Here is a 20,374-nt window from a genome sequence, read left to right on the forward strand (position 1 = left end):
AAAGATAAAGCATACACATCAATGGTCCGGCCACACCTCGAATACGCAAGCAGCGCATGGGATCCCCACAAACAGAAGCAAATAGATCAGCTCGAGAAAGTGCAATCCAAAGCAGCCAGATTCGTGACAGGGAACCATCGACGAGAGGCCAGCGTCACATCAATGAAAGAAGAACTAGGATGGCCGAGCCTCCAGCAACGCCGTTTCGTCAGCCGCACCTGCCTCTTCTACAAAGCCCTCAACAACAATGTAGCCCTGCCAATACCATCCGGCATCCACCACCTGAAACCATCAAGAGTAAACCACCAATTCTCCTTGGTAACCGGAAAAACGCCGACCGACCGACCGACTGACCGACCGACCTTCCGACCTACCAACCCAAGGAGTTTCGTAGTTGAGTCACAGGTCTCATAAGTCAATGTGATATATCCAATCCACGATAGCAGGTCACGTGAAATGAAATAGTAAACAAGCGCACGTGCGCTGGTCAAATGACAACAAATGCATGTTGCGCGTTGCAGTTCATGCATTGCATCGGTCGAGACACTCGAGTAGAAAAACTACAGTGCATAGATTAGGCCCAAATCATTTTTTTATATCCACCGACCATGTAGACAAAGCATATCTTTAGAGTATCGTTATCAGTTCCTTACCGCGTGAACTCGTTTTCCCGGTATAATTGACTGGAGATGCTGCTGTCAGACACGTCGGACTCCATCACGTCCATTGCGCTGGGCACTACACAGATACATGTGCTATAGAGAAGCGAAAGGGATACTGCACTATGACGGTAGGTTGGCAGGTCAGTCGGTCGGTCGGTCGGTCGGTCGGCGTTTTTCCGGTTACCATTCTCCTTCACCATCCCAACAGCAAAAACAGATCTTTACAAATACAGCTTCTTCCCTCGGCGGGCAGAAAATGCATGCTGCATACCGTCTGCAGACTGGGGGTTTTCTCATGAGTCAAAAGAATCTAAGGTTTGGAATTAGGGGACCATATCAGTAGTTGCTTTGCGCCAACTTTTTTTCAAAGTTTGTTTTCTTATATTTGAATTACCTGTGAATCATCTTGCAGGAAGATTTTTTTTGATGACGTACTTAATACAGAACATGTATATTGTATCGGCCTGTTGTGCCTCGTGCGCCTGGTTGATTGGCCGGCAAGCCAAGGTTGGGTTCGTCTCAAAGGCAGCATTTCATGATAAAAAGTGCTGAATGACATGGGTAAATATAATTAAAGATAACAGAATGAAGAAACCCAGGGAACAGAAAACCATTGTATATCAAACACCCACCTTGACAGTTCTCCTCTGTCTCTTGATGTTAAGTGAAAATACCGGCCTCTTTGACATTCTAAACAGGTGTTGTTAGGCCAAATAAAAAATGTTTTCAGGCAAATGTTTATTACTACAGTCCTGGTCACAAGATACATCCTAGCTGATTAGCATCATGTAGGCCCTACGTGCTAAATCCGTGCGAGTCACACATACATGTAGCGTGCCAGTGGATGCACTTGGTTCACAGTTAAAGGAATTTAGGCCTACACCCCAACTCGTGGTGTATCGCAAAGCCTGTTTGCACAACGGCCTAGATAATCTTTGTTCTACCGTTTGGCATATACCTGAAATGGCCTCTTATTTTTTAGTGTGAAAATCACATGGCAACTGTTGAGATGGTCCCCTAATTCCAGATCTTAATTTTAATACAGAAGTTGGCTGAAAGCAACTGCTGAATTGGTCCCCTAATTCCAGACCTTAGATTCTATTGACTCATGAGAAAACCCCCAGTCTGCAGACGGTATGCAGCATGCATTTTCTGCCCGCCGCTTCTTCCCTCGCACTATCAGAATATGGAACATCCTCCCGTAGCGAGTAAAACACACGTTGGGCTTCAGCCCCAATAGAATGTAGTAGGAGTCCTCTCTTGCGTTGCGGTGAGACTTTATTCCTCTCATCTTCAGCAGCAATGAGGTAATTCTCAAACATCGACTTCCAGAATTTCCACTGGAAAGCAGGTTTACCAGGACTCTGGAGGAACGGTGCAGGTGGTGGCAGAGAAAATGCCATTTCTTAGAAATGTGCCTAGGAACGAGGTTCGAAGTAATGTCAGCAGCGCGGCAAGATCGTAGTAGGGAAGTAACAAATCGAACCTAGGGACGGGTTTAAAAACACATGGATGCAAAGTGATGAGCAAAAGTTCCCAAAATTCTAGTAATGGAGCATTGTGAGTGCCGGACAACGTTCATTCCGCGCAGCAGATTCTTATCTTCAATTCACACATCCTCGTCGCCACAATGTGGTATCTTAACAGTAGCAATCATCAATGAAAGAAGCAAGTCTTGTAAACTATAACAATGTTCTTAATTACTCATCATCCCGTCTCCAGACTCCGGAGAGTCCAGTTACACATTCATAACTAGGTGGAAGCATCTGCTGTAGCAGACGACAGTAATACTTCAAGACACGACAAGTACCGGGAGTTCATTTTTCTCCATGATCCAAACACTGTAGATTCAATACAGGTCTTAGACATATTCCTTGTGATCTGGGGCAAGTCATTTCAAATCTTGTGTCTTTTAAAAGAAGTGTTTCTTCAATGAAAACCAATGTTTGGATTATGATTAAATTCCTCACAGGACCAAGACACAAGTCTACAAGCCTGTAGCCAGGGATGATCCCAGTGGACTAATAAAGCAAGGGATTCTACAGTTGGGACACTGAAGACTCTTAAAGGTTCTCTCAGGCTTCCTAAGACGGCAGCGTTGTCACAATTTCTCTCTGGGAAATCCACTAATTTTACATGGTCACTTTTAACTGAAGTGAAGCGATAACTTCTCTCCGAATAAGCTAGAAAAAAAACTAGAGATGTGCACAAACTAAATCTTCTTTTATTAGTCAAAGCATTCAACAGGAAGGGATTCATTCCTCCACCTTATATTTGAAGACTTGTACATACATGTACATTTTCAATGATTTATACAATGTAGAGTTGAAGAAAAATTAAATACTGGTACCAATGGTTCCCTCCTCAACTCATTATTTCAGATGGAATGTATTCCTTTGATGCTGTTTACAGGATAAATAATAGATCACAATAGCACCATTTTATGCACTATATTATAGTAAAAGAAACTAGAACTATGATAACTAGCCTTGGGAAATGAGCTGCTAGGCAATCCACCACTACAAGTTAAACCCGGTAAAGTGGGTCTGTACTCCACAATTAGGATGGGGCCTCAGTAAATGGAAACAATTTCCAGTTACAGCATCCTTTGTCATTTGGCACCGGTTGTGGACCTCCAACAGATGGTGATGAAAGCATTATTACATGTATTTTTATCAGCTGGCTCTCACACGATTAAAAAGTTCTCCCTGAGAATCTGCACCACAGGCGAAAGCACTCGAAGGTATCCCATATTGTTCTTCTTAAGGGAATCAATAGAATCAATTTAGAGTGGTTGATCGGTAGATCTGATTAGAATCAATTTAGAGTGGTTGATCGGTAGATCTGATAAGAATATCATGAACCTGAAAGAATGAATTGAATACATTTGAAACCAGTACATAGAGCAAGGAGAGACCAGGCCTCTTACATGTAAATATCCTTGGTGGCAGATCATCAAGAATAGATAAGAGAACCATATTCATCATATCAAGCATAGCTTGATTTATGCATGATTATAATCATAAATCAATACGGTGACAAATTTTTCTGGGAACTCTCCCAAGCATGAAAAACATGTTATTGATATGTCACTAACATCTGTAATCTCTGACTTAATTTTAAAGATTATTAGATGGTGTCCTCCACTCTGTAATGAAAATACTAGCAGGAAGATTTAAGGATTTAAACGTTTTTGAGTAAGTGTTTACCTGAACCCTGGCTGGAGCACTCAGGGCATAGAGCAGAGCGTCTGCCACATCGGATGGTTGTAAAGGCTAAAACAAGAAAGAGAGAGAGACATCCTGGGTTATGTAACAAGTAAAATCACATCCTGGGCTGGCACAGACAAGTTTGTCAATGATGTTTTCCGAGGCCCCATCCTAATTATGGAGTACAGACCCACTTTACCGGGTTTAACTTGTAGCGGTGGATTGCCAAGCAGCTCATTTCCCAAGGCTAGTTGGGTTGTATTTCAAGATGATACTTGAGTAAAATGGCAAGATTTCTTAACAGCATGGTACCATCTTATAAATCCTCCCTCCTATTGTCCAACATTATTTGTTATACTTATTGATACTTACTGTTACCTTCTTGTACAGACTTTCTATTTTCTTTTGGTCACCATCAAAAAGCACCTCAAAGAATGCAGTTTCCACAAATCCAGGGCTGATGGACTGTATGAAGAAAAGGACAACATTATCCTGGAAGTTGCATATTTTTCAGACAACAGCGTTCTGCACAAGTTGGTCGTATTTCAATTTGCAGCTTGATTTCCCAAATAATTGATCACTTCAAATTTTTCCACACTCAGCAGACAAGTAAAATTGACTAACATGCTTGCAGTGAAGTGGTAAACTTTCATGTATTAGTCGACTTATACATCTATCTTTATACTATTGTGCAACACACTAACTTTGGAAATCAAAGATGGATTTTTTGTCATAAGATGTCTAATTACCGTGACCCTAATGTTAGATTTCATTGCCTGTAACTCCTGTCGCAGACCCTCTGTCAATGCTGTCACCGCATATTTGGTTGCCGCATAGAAATGTGTGTCAGCCGCAGGCGTTACTCGGTGTCCACTCATACTGAAGATAACAAAGAGGAAGAAATGATGGCCAAGCTGCATTAAAGGGGTACCCCGTTCATAATTAGTAGTGGTCCAGGAAAATAGAAATGCAGCTAGGCACAATGCCGTAGTGCAGTTGTTAATCATACAAATTTTCTGAAACTTGGTATTCATGGCATTTGTATATCCGTCTACGCAACGACAATGTAGTTCAGACGTATTCACGCAATTGAAGCGGTTCTATATAAGGTTAAAAATTACCTATTTATATGTATAATATGTCCATCATCGACATTCCGAGCCTTCATGGACTTGATAGCCTCTCTTGTGACAACTGATAGTCCAAGAACATTCAACTGCAAAGAAATCATGACTTTAATCTACCTAACGAAACCAAAGTCTTTCTGATAAGGAATCAGGCAACTAGGGAACATATGGATTCAACATCAAAGACACCGCCCGTTCCAAAAGACACATGTTCGGACAGAGCCCTCTCGGGTCACGCATCGAACCAAGCCAATTCCGCACAACTGGAACTTGAACAATTCTTCAATCAGCCGAACATAGTCATTACAAATGCTCCGTTTTAAAGCAAACGCCAGCTTCCAATTTACTGATTTCTATAAGACTATTCAGATATAGTGTCAAAGCCAACATTGACATGAAAAGCGATATGTTGCGACACTTAAAATTTCAACAGTTTTGAGAATAAGTGATGGAACTGTTTTGAGAATAATTTTCAAAATGCGTTTTTCTACTCCACATGTCATCATCAGATATTTTTGTGGTGAGCAATTAAGCATGTTGTCGGTGCTTAATAATGGATCATCTAAGGGTATCAATCGTATGGTACCATTTGTTGTCATCAAATGGGATATTCATATCTTACCAATTGTCACAGACTACAATGAGTTTTATAGCAGGTTTAATGTCGCGTTCGCAGTAAAAAACGAAAAAAAGTATGAACAAATTATGCAAAATGTCTCGACTTTTGCGGTCAAACGTTCACATGTTTAGAAAACACATTTTTGTTTATTTAAATTGTTCTTATTTAATTTCACTGTTATCTGATGGGATATTTGATAGTTTTGTGATTTTGAAGCGAAGTTTCTTGGTTTTTAAGATTAGAAAAATGGTTCATTTTCCCATCGATGAGCTTGTTTTGGCAAACATTCAAGTGCAAAGTGGTGTGAAGTATACCGTTCCAATATTATTGTTGAACACGCCATTTGGCTTAAACCTTACACGCATTTATGATGCGTACATTTTGAGCAATCTCATCATTAAGATACAACAGCATATGTGCCTGTCACAACCTGATTTTGTGTTTTTACAAAAAAAACAAATTGCAAGCTAATCGGTGATTTCATGCAGCTCAATTGCGGTTTGATTGGCAATTAGCTGCTATTCAAAATTTACAAACTCACCTGCCTAAATTGTTACATTATTCACATTTTAAATATAGGTCAACAATTTATATTGTATGTACATTGTCTTTGTTACACGAAAAATCATATGTATACTGTATATGCAGAGTATGTGTTTTTCGTTTTTCAAATTTTTGGCATTCTATTATTGTTTTAATTGCACCTCAGCTCAGTTTGTAGCTGAATTAAATGGGCTTCATCATGGCTTCCAGTTAATTGCCCGAGAGAGCTGTGGGATCAAAGGGAACTTGCCATGCCCTGTCTCTTTATTTGAAACACTCTGACGAAACTAACTTCAAGTATTTTGCACTTTTTTATTCACTCATTGCAGAAATTTTTTAACACCTGCATATCTACTATCAGAAACCAATAATAGTTCAGAGCCAACATTCTTTTAACACCTCATGCTTCAGATTAAATTGTTGTCTTTATTTCAGACTACTAAACGGCGTATGAAGCAGGCCGCACAACAGGTAATTTGTAGTCAATTTTCAGACCAGTTAACTATGGCAGAAGGCAGTTAGAAAATGTTCAATGGTCGTGTACAATACAATTTGTGATGTTTACAAACCCAACAACTTTTGGTTTTACCTACTTCTAACATTGCCCTCCACTTCTCTTCATCCCCTTTAGCTAGTGGAGCACTGAAAGCAACTCCTGCATTGTTGACACATACATCCACGCCTCCAAAGTCATCAGTCTGTCGAATTTTCTTGAACATTGCAGCGATTTGCTCGGTATCCCTAAGATCACATTGAATTGGTAGTACAGACCCCTTCTCGTCTTTTAATTCTTCAGCAATTGCCTGAAATGAACAGAAAGAATAATTTGTCTTCTTAAAGGAGGACTATAGGCAGGAGCAGAGGGGCTAATTTGGCCATCTTTAGGTGACTAATATACACAGTAAGGGCCCTAGGTCATGTCATTGTCAGATTCAGCACTAAATATATTCCTCGTACAAGCGTGAATCATTTTGACGTACTATGAGATGTGAGAGACCCCTATTGGCGACTTTGTGTACTGTAACTTTATCTTGCCTGCCTAGGTGCTGCCTATATTGTCCCATTACTGCTCATTTTAAATTATTTTACTGACTCTGATCTATCCTCAAGAATCAGGTGGATGAGTATGACAGAATCTGGAACCAGTACAACACGTCAGACCAGACTTTATATGCACATACTCAAGCCCTGCTGATATGATGACATGAAGCTCAGGGACACCAAGGCTTTGTTCTGGTGTACCAGTACCACAATGACAAAGATAGAGACAAAATGCTAAGAAAAGATGAAGAAGGTAGGTATTATCAAGTTAAATGTGACAAGCAAATAACGGATTCCATTCTAGTCCTGGCGATTTGATTTTACATTAAATGTTACAAAATGAGCCTTTACACCAGACTGCCTACCTCTATTCCTTCAATAGTCCTAGCACAGCCAACTACCTTCATTCCTCTCTTCACCAAGGTTTTCGTCATCTCTGCACCAATACCGCTTGATGCTCCAGTAACCAAGGCAACGCGCCCCACCCATCTTTCCATGGTGCCTCAAAATCAAATACAGCTGAGCTCAACCACAAAATGATTATCCCTGAAATGAACAAATCTCTAGCAATTAGCGATTGCAATGGGGGTTAATACTGAAGCAGATAGTCTTTGCATTTCAGTCACAAACAACTTTGAACTAGGTCTCACTCAATTCACGCAAAACAATTATCCACAAATTTCACCATGCCATGCAGATAGTATTGCAAACCAGGAAATGTTTGTGTGCTTTTCATTTTCCTTTTTCTTTTGCATTTACAGATAATAGGCCCAATTACTGCTGTTTTGCGACACCCTGTAGACTGACTGTGTGTAGTAGTGTAGCCTACGGACTGTAGCTCCGACACTAGCTGTGTAGCCTACTTTACACTACACTTTAAAAGTACCTTTATTTAGCCTAAAACAACGGTTTATGCGTAAAACTGAATTTGAATCACGTAGTCAACTAAACAAAATAACAAAACTTGCTTATCGAAATCCTGTCAATATATTTCGTTGAGATAACAGTAAATTATGACGATTATAAAACGTCTGTGTACAAATGAGAAAAATGCACGTGTGACCCAAAGTAGCTGAGCACGAAATTTATTTCCAAACAAAAGTCCTTTTTCATAAATTTGAGTAATGTGAAGATATCATTTTCTATTTATTACTAAATTCTTAAATATTTGCCGTGCATTCTGATTAGAATCTTGTTATTTGCGACTACTAATAATAATTAATATCGCCAAAACTAGCGATTGATTTCTGTAGTTTTACCCTTTGTTAATTCTCATTTTGACCGAACTTTCTGCCGAAGAAATCAAATTAAATCACATTTTCTCTGTTACAAAATAAAGAATTAAGCCACATCTTGACTTATTTGATAGTTTAACATCCAAAGAATAAGTTGCATCCATCAAAATGTCTAAAAGAAAAGCAATAGATGATGATTTAGAGTTTGAAACTGGAGGCCCTGTGGTCCAAAAAGCAAAAGCAAATCCAGATGTTGGCAGCCGGTTCAAAGAGAAACATTCATTAGACAGTGATGAAGAAGATGAAGATAAAGACAAGTACGATGTCATGGCTGAAGATGATATTGAGGGTGAGACATTTATTTAGCACATCTGCCTTAATAGCCTAGGGAGGCATTACCTCGGTGTCACTGTCAGTGTCGGCGGCAGTGCATTCGATTCATGGATGATGATTGAATGGGATTGGTAGGCTTAAAGAAAATGATGGAGATGGTAATGCCCAACCTCAGTTCTGTGAAACTAAGGGGAAGGACACCAAGACTGTCCACTCCAGGTTTCCATTGCTTAACTGGTTAGGTTGATGCTTACTACGATGGCAGGTTACATCTGCAAGCCATACTCAAAACTCCTATATATCCTAGAAACGACATGGGGAACAGCTTTGAAGTACTTTGAAAAAATGAACACAAGGAGACGATTATGTCATACTTTGAACTTTCTTATAAATTAGAATTTTACTTCCAGGTCAAGAAGATGACACCATAGATTATGATGATGGAATAAAGATCACTCCCTTCAACATGAAGGACGAATTGGAAGAAGGCCATTTTGATAAGGAGGGTACATTCATTTTTGACAAAGAGGTAAATGATTGCGCATACAAATATGAAAAAATAGTCATCCAGCAAAGACAGCAATTACATCTAAATCGCTTGTCTAATCTTTAGCCAGAGACTCAAAGTAGAATTTCTCAATCCCTATCTGAAAGATTATGTTAAGAAGTCCTTACTGTGTTTGAAGCAGTACAGAATCTATTCAAGAATGGTCGGGAGAACATTTATTTTTGTAGCTTCATTCTATTTATTCTATGTATTCATAACTTTTGTTCATACTTTACAGCAAAACATTGCTGATAACTGGCTGGAGAATATTGACTGGGTGAAAATCAAGGAACGACCCAAGGGTGCCAAGAATGATGACGATGATGATAGTGATGAGGAAGAGGAAGATAAAGTGGACAAGATAGACATTTATCAACAAATTCTCAAATATCTTAAACCAGGAGAGTCTGTTGCTCGTGCCATCAAGCGGCTCGGTGGGAGCAAATCATCAAGCCAGCGGTGGAAAAAGCCAAAGCCAGGTCAAGTTGAAAAACCAGACGGGACTGATAAAGAAGCTATGTTGGAGCTGACGGGATTTGCAGATAAATTAACACAAATTGGAGACTATGACATTTATTCAGACACTTTTGAAAAGTTGACGCATTTAGTGAACACTGCAAATGAGGCCAAGCCTAAGAAAGTTGAAATACCAGCTGATGCAGATTCAGATGATGCATTAGATATGTTTGCTGATGACATTGATGAGAAAAAGGCAGACGCTGCAAATGGGAAGACAGTTGATGCAGAGAAAAAATCGGAAACAGGTATTTACTCTCGAGATCCTTCCTTAGCGTGCACCTCTGTTTAATCAAGGCATCCTCTCTACCAAGGACACTGATTTTGGTCTGAAATTGATCTTTTGCATTCAATTTGACCTCTGTATCAAAACACATTTCTATCAGTTCATAGACGGCATGTGTCAGTCCTAAGGGTGTTCCTTGATAGGGTTCTACTGCACTTTCAATGGCTTTGATTGAAACAGTCACTGTCTCTTTTACCTGCTCGTTAAAAGAATTTGACCACAATATTCAATTTGCTTCCAGAAGCAGCCACAGCAAGTAATCCTTTAGATGATGAGGTGATGTGGGAATACAAGTGGAACAGTGAAGGCGAGGAGGTCTTCGGCCCTTACTCAAGTAGCCAGATGCAGGAGTGGGTCGATGATGGCTTCTTCAAGGATGATGTCTTGGTGCGAAAAGCTGGAAACGATGGTGATTTCTACTCCTCGAGGCGGATCGAGTTTGACTTGTACACTTAGATTTGATATCTTCTGATATGCATTTCTGTGTGTGCTAAAAATAAAACCTTCGGACTAGTATGTGCTTAATGGTAGATTTCGTGTCTTTGGCTGGACCCTGGACTGCTGAGTATTATGGCTCTGGCACTATTCGGCTTGTCAGGGGTGTGATTGATGATATTGTGTGAAATGATGTGTAGAAAGAGTTTTCATGTGTACAATATGAATTTGTTCTTGTAGATATCAAAAAATGGCCATCTTATGGCGGTTTCTTATAATTTCTATAAGTTTTTTTGCTGGGTTGCTGTACATGTACATGTATGAAAGAATCTTGTTACTAAATTTGTACAGTATATATTCTAAAATACATGGTTCACCTGAACACTGTGGGCTAAATGGCCTGAGCTGAAACATTTTTTTATTACTAATAAGTTAACTTGCATGTTGTGCTATTTTCTGATTTTCTTCAGTTTTCAGTCACTGCCATTTATTGAAAAGTTACATGCGTCGACAGTTGCTGATTAATGCCAATAGTGTTTTACGCCATTTGCATATGAAAGGTTTATTTAGTCTTTTAAGTTGTTCTTCCTGGTAAAAGTACAAATGTAGATTTCTTTATCCATCCCAGCCCAATAGGCAGGACCGAGCCAAATTTGCAGTGCAGTTTCAGTTAACAGTGCTCTAGGGTTTGTAAATATTGTAGATCTATCTTTTATTGGAGAGAAAATAAATAAATTCAAATGGATTTTTTGTTAAGATTTTGTCTTTATGTGAGTGAATGTAATTTCTACATACTCGGAAGGTAAGATTGTGTCCAATTCTAGTTACTGACATAAAAGCACCCTCATCCACTTTGATTCACTTTTGATTTTGTTCCTTCATTTCAGAATAAGTGTTGTGACATTGTCCTCAAAACACTGATGATAAAATCGGCCAGTCAAATAAGATTTGTGACAATGGGCGATATGAATAAAGACTAGCAAATGCTTTTATCTAAGATTCTATGTACATTTACACAAGGCCTTTCTGTAGAAAACTGAAGTAAAAGCATTTGCTAGTCTTTATTCATATCACCCATTGTCTTCAGTTCACTGGTGTTTTTTGAGTTGGGATGTGACATTGTCCTCTGTACACTGGCGATTGTGTCCTCTGGAATAAGGGTTTTGACAATGTCCTCAATAGACTGATTATTTGTCTCCTCGCTTTAGAATATAAGTTGTAATATTATGCTCAATACACTTTTTAGAGATTTTCTCTTACTTCGGATTTAAGATTGTGACATTGTCCTAAATACATAGGTGGTTATGTCCTCACATGCCACGTCTTCGAGTTTTGAAGTTGTCCTCGCATATGACCAGAGATTTCGGCCTCTTACTTTTGAATTTTGCTTTTCCAATGATGGCGTGTACAGCCTTAATTTGGAAGTGAGAAAACAAAAACAATCGTCAGTGTATTGAGAACAAGATCACCAGACCCCTGTGTTGACTAAAACCACATGTTCATTGACAGCTATATCACCTCTGATTCGGAAGTGAGTTTACGAAAATCGTGAGTGTATTGAAGACAAGCTCACAACTCACAAAGAGAGAAGAATCCCCAGTATTTTACAACCTATTTTCGGTAGTGAGTTGATCTCAATCATGAGTATATTGCAAACCATATTGTCACAATCCCGATTAAGAAGCGACATAACGATAATCTTCAGTGTATTGAGACTATAATTTCTCATAACGCCTATTTGGAAGTGAGTCAGTGTATCAAGGACGCTTTTACGAACCCTATTCGGAAGTGAGTGGACAAAATCATCGGCGTATCAAAGACAGTTTCACAACGGACAGCTGGGATGTCGTAGATAGATGGCTATGCCTATGTACATGTACCTCTGCAGTATTTCATCGCCATGATGTTGGATAGCTGTTTTTATATAACCCACAGATCATCGAGGATATAACCGAGAAACTGGACCGGGCATGTTATAACCGAGAAACTGGGCCGGGCATGTTGGACAATGAGGACAATGTCACAACCTTAGACGTGTCAACTCTGGGTTGGACTTCGGCAATATCCAGTATCATTCCACCAATCTACGCCGACAGCCACAGCCAGAAGGCTTGAAAGTGCCGTTGGAATTGTAGGGGCCAGTATCCATTCCTTCTCCGCCTGATAAACGCATGTACGTTTCGGGTATGGTTATGTCTGAATCTCGGATCGATCATTCGTTGTAGACGACCCACCACTGCGTCCTGTGTGTAAGTAACTCCGGCTGCCATGTGTTGTGGTCGTGAATTTCGAGAACCGTAGTCATGGACTATAACATACAGTCCTGATCAGCTGATCTGGTTGTGATGATGTATCTTTGCTTTTAAAGTTAAACCCCAATCACGAGAGACCTTTCGTATTGAGCTGCGTCTGTCTTCGAGGACGGATTATTCATAACCGATACAGGACGACCACTTACTGAAACTAGCCTACCGGATAGACCGTTCGGTAAGCCCTAAGGTTTACATGTACGTATTAGTACTTGTTTTCATCGTCAAGACAAGGGATTTAGATATTGCGACTGTCGTGTTTGCACAACTCAGTTACAGACAACAACCAAAAAGGCTTTCGGACGGTTCGGAGACATCAAGGAAGTATGTTTGCTCTGATCTTATGCTCGGATATAGGCGTTGTTCGTATTATCGGCCATCGAGAAGAAAAGAGAAGGCAGGATTGACTCAATCCTGCCTTCTCTTTCACCGCCGGTAGTCGGCATGATTGATCTTGGTGTACGGAGGTTGTCGATGTTGAGAGAGGTCCACATCCGAGAACAAGGAGGGTGCATTTTGATGACGGATATCTGGTATGGCTAGGAACAATCGACTTGAAGACGAAGACCAAAGATAAAAATCACCTCGTTCTCGTTCACGGATCAAATCCTCAACCTCTCTAATACATATCGATTGACATCAACGTGGAGACACGGTCGGCGCAAAACGTCATGAATGAAGGTTTACAAGGTTTACACAGCAGGAACTTTCCTTGGACCGTTGATGGCCGGAGTCGGTGTGACCGGGACTCCCGGCCCGTCCACGTTGTAGTAGAAGTGTACTGACAGAGGGACCAGTCGACTGACCAATGGATGTCTATATTGTATCCCCCTGAGTGATCATCATTTGACAAAACGGTTGGGATACTAGTATTCTCCATGGGGAAGGGTCAAAAGAAGAAAGAAATTCGTGATTTCACATGTTATATGAATATATTAGTTTAATGGAATTCAAATAGGAATAGCAGATCAAAGTACATACAAGTCATACAGTCAATTCATGATTTGAAATGCTTTAGCTTGTTAAGGACACCCAGTTCTAGCAGATCACTGACGGACACATCATTCTATCTCACTGACAAGGCTGACGATTAAATTTGAAGAGTGTTGCGAGAAAACCGGGAGTACTCGGTGTGATTTCAAGTCACTGACATTATATGTTCACAGGCGAGAGAGAACGTTTTAACCACAATACAACATTTCCAAAATAATACCAGTGAGGCTAAAATGGAAGTAAGCTCACTAGAGAAGTTTAGTCAGAGACGCTTGCTAAGTTTGACATAACGTTATTAAACCACACGTACAACTTGAACGCCTATCTTATTGTTCGCCCTCATGATACCGATGTCGAACAATGGGTTGACGTTTCCGGTACTTTGCGCCGGGAAAATTCCCTGTTGCAAAGTACATCGTAAACGTAAACTGCTAGATTTGTCGGGCTCCACCTTACGAGAACAAACACAAATACAGATGAGACAGACTCCAGTACAAGTAAATTCAAACCTGATTACAACAAAAAGTATACTTGCGCAGCGTGGACTTATACTGTGGTTAGTTTTGAAGACTTAGTTTACTGTTTGGCTGAAACCTTTGCTTCGTTCTTGTATACGTTGACATGATTCTGATGGCGAATAATACAGACGGTAATATCAGTGTAAAGTACATGTTCTTTTTGTAGTTATTGTCGACATAAAATGCCGTTGCGATTGGTTTCGCAGCGTATCTGCTACTTCATGGTGTCCTGATGAGAGCAGTTATCAAATTACACGGAATAGTCGTGATAGAAAAGTCTCAATGTACATGATTGTATTTCTACTATACAGAATACCCCCTACGGGTACAATTCGAGGAAGAGATGCAAAACTGTCAATGGTAATAGGCTACATCTTGTCTGTCCGGTTACTCTTGACGTTAATGCACGTTCATTAATCACTCAGTGTACGACAGCAAGACGTAAAAACACGTTTACGCCATTTTATTAGAGAACAAAACTATTTTCTGTTGATTCATGCATCAATACCAGACGACATAACTGAAAAGTGTTTCTTTCGGCACCCAAGTTCATTTTCGATGATATAGTCAACGAAGAAAGGCAAGCGAGGTAAACGATGAGGAAGATCATCGACCTCATAGTTGCAATCACTGAATCAGTTACACGTCACCAACTAAACTATTTGATGGAAGAATGCAGGTGAACTTTCAACACAGACTCAAAGGAAAAATACCGATACATGTTTTCTTAAAAGAATATGTCACTTGAATATGTACATGTATACATGTATATAGAGAGTCATCGTTTCTTTTCTCATACCGATCGAACTTCAATAGATATGCAGCATCACCACGATCACGACACGATCGCAACACTTGGTCCATATACCTTAGAGAAATTTAGCAACGGCTCATGTGTTACGTAAGTAAACCTTAGCGGAGACTTTAGAGGCAGTTTCTTCAGATCGAGAGTGGGCAACCGTTGATCGATGTATATAATCAGAGGAAGTGATGTTTGAGAATCCGTTGGTTCTTATCATCCCCCCCCCCACAAATAGTGTTTTTATAAAGTTAAAGATGCTACGACTAACTATGCCTTGAAGACGAAGTTGTCCACGTCACAATGAAGTTGCTTAATCTCAACCGACCAAGCAGTACTTTGATCTGTTACCCTTAAATCTTAAATGCTAGACGTACAAACTTTTATAGCGAACGTAGGCTATTCCTACAATAATAAGCCATTCTTTAAAACAAGAAATCTGAGTTTGAATTGAAACTCTTAGCAACAATTATAGAATTATCAATAGGTGAACACGGCAGTCTGACAGTTCTGATTAGGCCTGGGGGCTGTGCTTGTCTATTTCGAACCTCCCACGGTTGCTCAGATGGCAGCAATGTTCTCAATCATTGTGATACCATCTCAGGCACTGAAAACGCTTGGAAGAAATTTCGTCGACTTCAACTTGTCTTTCAGGCTGTACCAACTCTATTCGTAAGACTACACCAAACCCTTGAGAAGCTGACTAAGGTACAATCGATGACCAAGCTAGACTAAAGACCCTTCGTACTCGAGCGTGTTGGCAAAGTCCATAGCAGTAGTCCGGCATACGTGATCCTCTCGCGAATCTATCTGAGACTCTGGGTCGTAGAAATGTATTTGTACACACGGACTCCAATCCACGCGACGTTCCTTTAGCTTGCGCGGAGATGTCTCCTTCATTGACTTTACCCTGCGTAATTTCACATGATTGTCTCGATTCTTGTTTAACTTACTAATAAGACTAGTTGCTGAGATTACAGTCTCTTCGCTCTTGAATGACGTCATGACGTCTGCGTTCAGATAAGCGGATGTTCTACTGTCTAACTGTTCCAGCGCTGGAGATTCAAAAGACGAAACCTGATCATTTTTTATAGCACCGGCGAGTTCACTTTTGATGGGACTAGTACTACCAGGTGTTTCCCTGTAAGTGACCTTTGTATCCACGTCTTGTGTGGTCTCCTTTTCAAAAACAAACAAGTTTAGTTCGTGTCCACCACTAACATGTGGCACAGTGTCTTCTGTCACAACCGTAGCACAATCAGATGCAGGAGGCGTTTCAGGACATTTAAAAGTGTCTTTAGAAGTCCGTAATCCACCATGACTGAAGGTTGACATTGTTTCTTTTCGACTAACAGTATCACTGTTACCATCAGTTGAATTAATTGCACCATTTTTGTTGACATTTGTCGACGATTTTGTATTCTGTTCACTAGCAAATGTTTGACAACCCTGTTTTTCCAGAGCCTCCGAATCTAACCAAGTACGAAACGTATTCAAAACCTGGGACGATTTTATCAGCCCCACATTTGGCGCTGATGTCTTTATACTAACATACTGACTACTGTTTTCGACTTCTTTTTCGGATTTTTCACAGCTCTTACTCTTAGCTAATGACACCTCTTGACTCCCTTGCAAATCTATCACACGGGGTTTGGACGGTTTACCGAAACGCAAATCAGAGCTTTCACTTGACGTGTCAAGCAAACACTCAACACTTCCAGTCCTATTGTTTTCATTCCTTACTGAATGTATTCCACCGAGATCGTCCCTTGGATTTCTATCAAGAAGGCACTCCATGCTCCCCCATCTCCTGCCACCCAGTGACTTACTACGGTAGCTGGACCCACTGTCTCTACGGCGTAGACATCCTTTGACCTCCTGACCAGAAGCAGGCGCACGTGGTTCGACATGCACCTCAGCCTTGACAGTCAATTTCCCTGCAGGATCCTCTGAGTCTAATAAACACTCCTGACTTGCCCGCAGATCAGAAGTGCCTGAACGCAAGGAAGTATTCCTATTCCTAAATCCATCATTTTTTGGCTTCACCTCCACTTCAAGTAAATTTTCTTTGCTCCGAGGAAGACCTCTGGCAGCGATCCGCGACAGCGTTAATGACTCCTGTTTCCTGCGATTGTCAGGCTTCCTCGCCACTGCAGGGGCAGTCTTCCCCTTCTGCAGTACGTTATCCTTGCTACTCCGCCTCACAGCAAACCGTGATAGAAATGTTGACCCCTGCGGCCGACCATCAACATCTGTAGGTTTCGTAATAACAGGTACGCGCGGTATGACTTTCTCCTCCGCTGCCTTATCACGAGAACTTGACACGATTTGCTGCTCTGATACCGTTTCTTCACGATGTTTGACTGAAACACGCTGATTAAAAGGAATTGTTTTTGGTGGTACAGGTGGACGAAATTTGGCAGGTTCAATAACATTAGCACCAGAAATGTTGGAGACTCGGTTAGGTTCATAGCTTTCATTTTCAGCAGTCTGTTTCTGTATCTTCGTCCCAGTACCCGTTGACATACGATAGTTTGTAGTTTTTCTAGCGTCGTGTAGATTCTGTTTGAAAATAACATCAACAGCTTTTCGTTTAAGGATTTGCTTATATCGTTCAGAATCTGAGAACTCGTTGTCCTCGTCCATGCTGAAACCACTATCTGTCGTAGAATCATCTGGAAGGACGAGATCCGGGTTCTTAATCAACATGACCGGAAGGAAAGCTGCCGGCGTTGAATCCATTACGTCATCAGATCGGACGGAATCTGGTTGGCTAGAATTTACCGAGGACGTTTCCTCCAGACTGCTTAGACTTTCACTGGTTTCGCTGTGTTCACTACTAATGTCTGGTATTGGTGGACACATGGTGTCCATAAGGTGACTATCTCGGTTCGTTATCCCCGATGAAACCTGCTCAGTCCCCATACAGTAGTCTTTGCTGATCGTACTCTTCCGCGCATACGCAACAAGAAGAGGCGTGGCGATGGCATGTTTCAGCAAAGCATTCGTACTCAACTCATTATCCAACTGTTCTTTGCACCAAGACTTCTCATTGTTATTTAGGCACTTATCATTATTAACTGTCTTCAACCTTTTTTCCGCATCGTATTTAACTTCGAATCGATTGTCTTGTAAACATTTCATGTCTCCACCGTTGACTCCTTTAATTTTGCGACCCTGCTTACTCAGGCGAACCTTTAACTCCATCGGGTCCCGCCTCGGCGCCGTACCGTTCACCGTACAGAACTTTAAAGGGATGTACCCGAAGTTCCCCGCCTTGGTCTCTACGAAGAGCCATCCCCGTACATCGTTGTGTATTGTGACTGTTTCGCCCTGGGTGACGCCGATTTCCGTGGGCTCCTGGGGCCTGAAGTCGTAGAGAACCCGTCCCCAGCACGGACTAGGCTCCGGCTTCATCTGCTCCTTCATCGCATCTGGTTCATCACCTTTGGGAGTGGTGTTGAGATTTGGTCGCTTACACCTGCAAAGATTAAAGGGGAAAATCTTGTAAGAACACAATTCAATCTCTTGTCCATCGTAAAGCTGATAAAACATTTACGCGCAGTCATCAGTCATATTATTCTGGAATGAAATAGTACGATTTTATGTTTTTCGGTGGAAAGGAAATGGTTTGCAAACTCAATCGTTTGCCATTTCCAGTTGTTCAGGGCGACTTCCACCATCGCAGACGTCAAAGGTCCCCCAATCAAATGCTGAAAACAATGCATTTGGCTAATCCGGCTGTGTTTGAATAATTATGTGCGGCTTCGGGTTTCACCAAAACCCTCCATGCATGTTTTGTTTTTCTGGTAAGATTTTGCCCGTCCTGGCCGTGGCATCTGTGCACGCATGTGCAGGGTATACGTCATTGAGGGGTCAGTAGAATTTACACTTGGATGGGCAGTGGAAATTGGAAATACTTTCCCATCACAGAGTCAAATCCGCAAAAGCGCTCAACCAAAGCTTTTGTCTGATAAACAACGTAAATACCAAGTTTGTTTTTTCAACCTGGCCCGCCCCGTTCGCCAATACAAAAGCAGTGAACAATTCAAATTATTCACATCATTCACTGAAGCAGTTATATTCTCACTCAAATTAACATTGAGAAAGAAAGGATATAAACTGAGTAACAATGTGACTCCTTTGCCACCGAAAACAAATCATTTTGTTTTGATTAATCAGCGTCACCTATCAGCAGTAGAATCTACGCTCTCGCGATTGTTTTCGTTTCGTTTAAAGCGCGACACATTTTGGTTTCCTGGCTTACCAGATTGTTTAGCTTGCCCCGATTTCTTCCCTTGTACCGTAAGGATTTGATGGCTTAAAGTCGATTCTTTCGACTAATCAGAGTCACCAATAAGAACTCTGGCGACAGTTTCCGTTTCGCAATACGTGCGACATGTTTTGGTTCCCATAATACCATTGTTTATTGATGAAACAATCCCTCTGCGCCAGTGCCCTCCGTCATTTTGAGATCTGGGTCGACTTTGGTGTGGCCACAGACGTTGAAATAAACGATTTGTTTTGACTTATCGATCATGACTTTTTCGCCGTCGGAGACACTTTGTCGTTTCCTTGTTCGCGGAAGAAACAATCGTCTTGCGCTGATTTTGTTAGCCTACAATTTTAGCCCGTAAACAAGTACGCAATGTGTCGAGATTGGAATGGTAATGTTGTAAAAAAATGGCACATGTTCAGTTAAGTATGTATAGGCCCTTGATATCGCCTGATTTTAACAACGGCTTTTACCACAAAGTTCAATCTTGACATTATACCCCATGAAGCACGTGTTTACTAGAGACTTTTTAAAAAATGTACGTGCTTAAAACTAATAGCGTAGTTGTTTTTAAATGTTATCAGTGGTAATATCTAACGTTAATCAGAAATGGAGCTGCAGTTAAACTCCTAATTTAAGTTAAAGCCAATGATTGTGATTGACACCATCCGTTCAGGTCAACGCCGAAGCGAAGTATGAGATGGTAAAAAACAGTCAGTTAAGGGCTGCATACAAAACGGACAAAGTCAATAGAAAAAGTCGGGCAAGGTCGTAAGATTCTCTTCGAAGTAGAGTAGTAACGTGATATTTCTTACCGATTACCCAATAATTTGAGAGAGAGAGAGAGTTATCCAGTTAAACATCTAATATCCAAGCAGAAAATGTCAATATATATCGAGGAGAGGCTAATCCAAGGGAACGAGAAT

At 40.8% G+C, this 20,374-nt stretch overlaps 3 protein-coding genes across 7 annotated transcripts in view; 1 reads left to right on the plus strand and 2 right to left on the minus strand.

Moving 5' to 3' along the window:
* Positions 1-2,849: 2,849 nt before the first annotated feature.
* LOC135482576 (dehydrogenase/reductase SDR family member 11-like) lies at positions 2,850-8,379 on the minus strand. Of its 3 annotated transcripts, none has more exons than XM_064762726.1 (8): positions 8,170-8,379; positions 7,567-7,747; positions 6,754-6,963; positions 4,993-5,087; positions 4,621-4,750; positions 4,244-4,336; positions 3,872-3,937; positions 2,850-3,526 (listed from the first exon to the last, which is right to left on the minus strand). In XM_064762726.1, the coding sequence occupies exons 2-8, from the start codon at positions 7,696-7,698 to the stop codon at positions 3,485-3,487; spliced, it is 768 nt and encodes a 255-aa protein (XP_064618796.1). In that variant the 5' UTR covers positions 7,699-7,747; positions 8,170-8,379; the 3' UTR covers positions 2,850-3,484. The 3 variants fall into 3 exon arrangements, with proteins under 3 accessions (XP_064618796.1, XP_064618797.1, XP_064618798.1); XM_064762727.1 differs by having other exon boundaries at positions 8,088-8,379; XM_064762728.1 differs by lacking the exon at positions 8,170-8,379 and adding an exon at positions 7,913-7,993.
* A 64-nt stretch (positions 8,380-8,443) lies between these two features.
* Positions 8,444-11,292, plus strand: LOC135482575 (CD2 antigen cytoplasmic tail-binding protein 2 homolog). The gene is made up of 4 exons (XM_064762724.1): positions 8,444-8,785; positions 9,180-9,298; positions 9,555-10,080; positions 10,360-11,292. Exons 1-4 carry the CDS (start codon positions 8,605-8,607, stop codon positions 10,572-10,574), a joined length of 1,041 nt encoding a protein of 346 aa, XP_064618794.1. The 5' UTR covers positions 8,444-8,604; the 3' UTR covers positions 10,575-11,292.
* A 2,496-nt stretch (positions 11,293-13,788) lies between these two features.
* Positions 13,789-20,374, minus strand: part of LOC135482578 (uncharacterized) — a 38,702-nt gene continuing 32,116 nt past the window's right edge. For all 3 annotated transcript variants that reach the window (XM_064762730.1, XM_064762731.1, XM_064762732.1), the window contains one exon: positions 13,789-18,653. In XM_064762730.1, coding sequence (XP_064618800.1) covers positions 15,899-18,653 — 2,755 coding nt within the window. In that variant the 3' untranslated portion in view covers positions 13,789-15,898. The remainder of the gene's footprint in view (positions 18,654-20,374) is intronic.

This window comes from Lineus longissimus, chromosome 2, assembly GCF_910592395.1.
Source record: "Lineus longissimus chromosome 2, tnLinLong1.2, whole genome shotgun sequence".
Taxonomy (NCBI): domain Eukaryota; kingdom Metazoa; phylum Nemertea; class Pilidiophora; order Heteronemertea; family Lineidae; genus Lineus; species Lineus longissimus.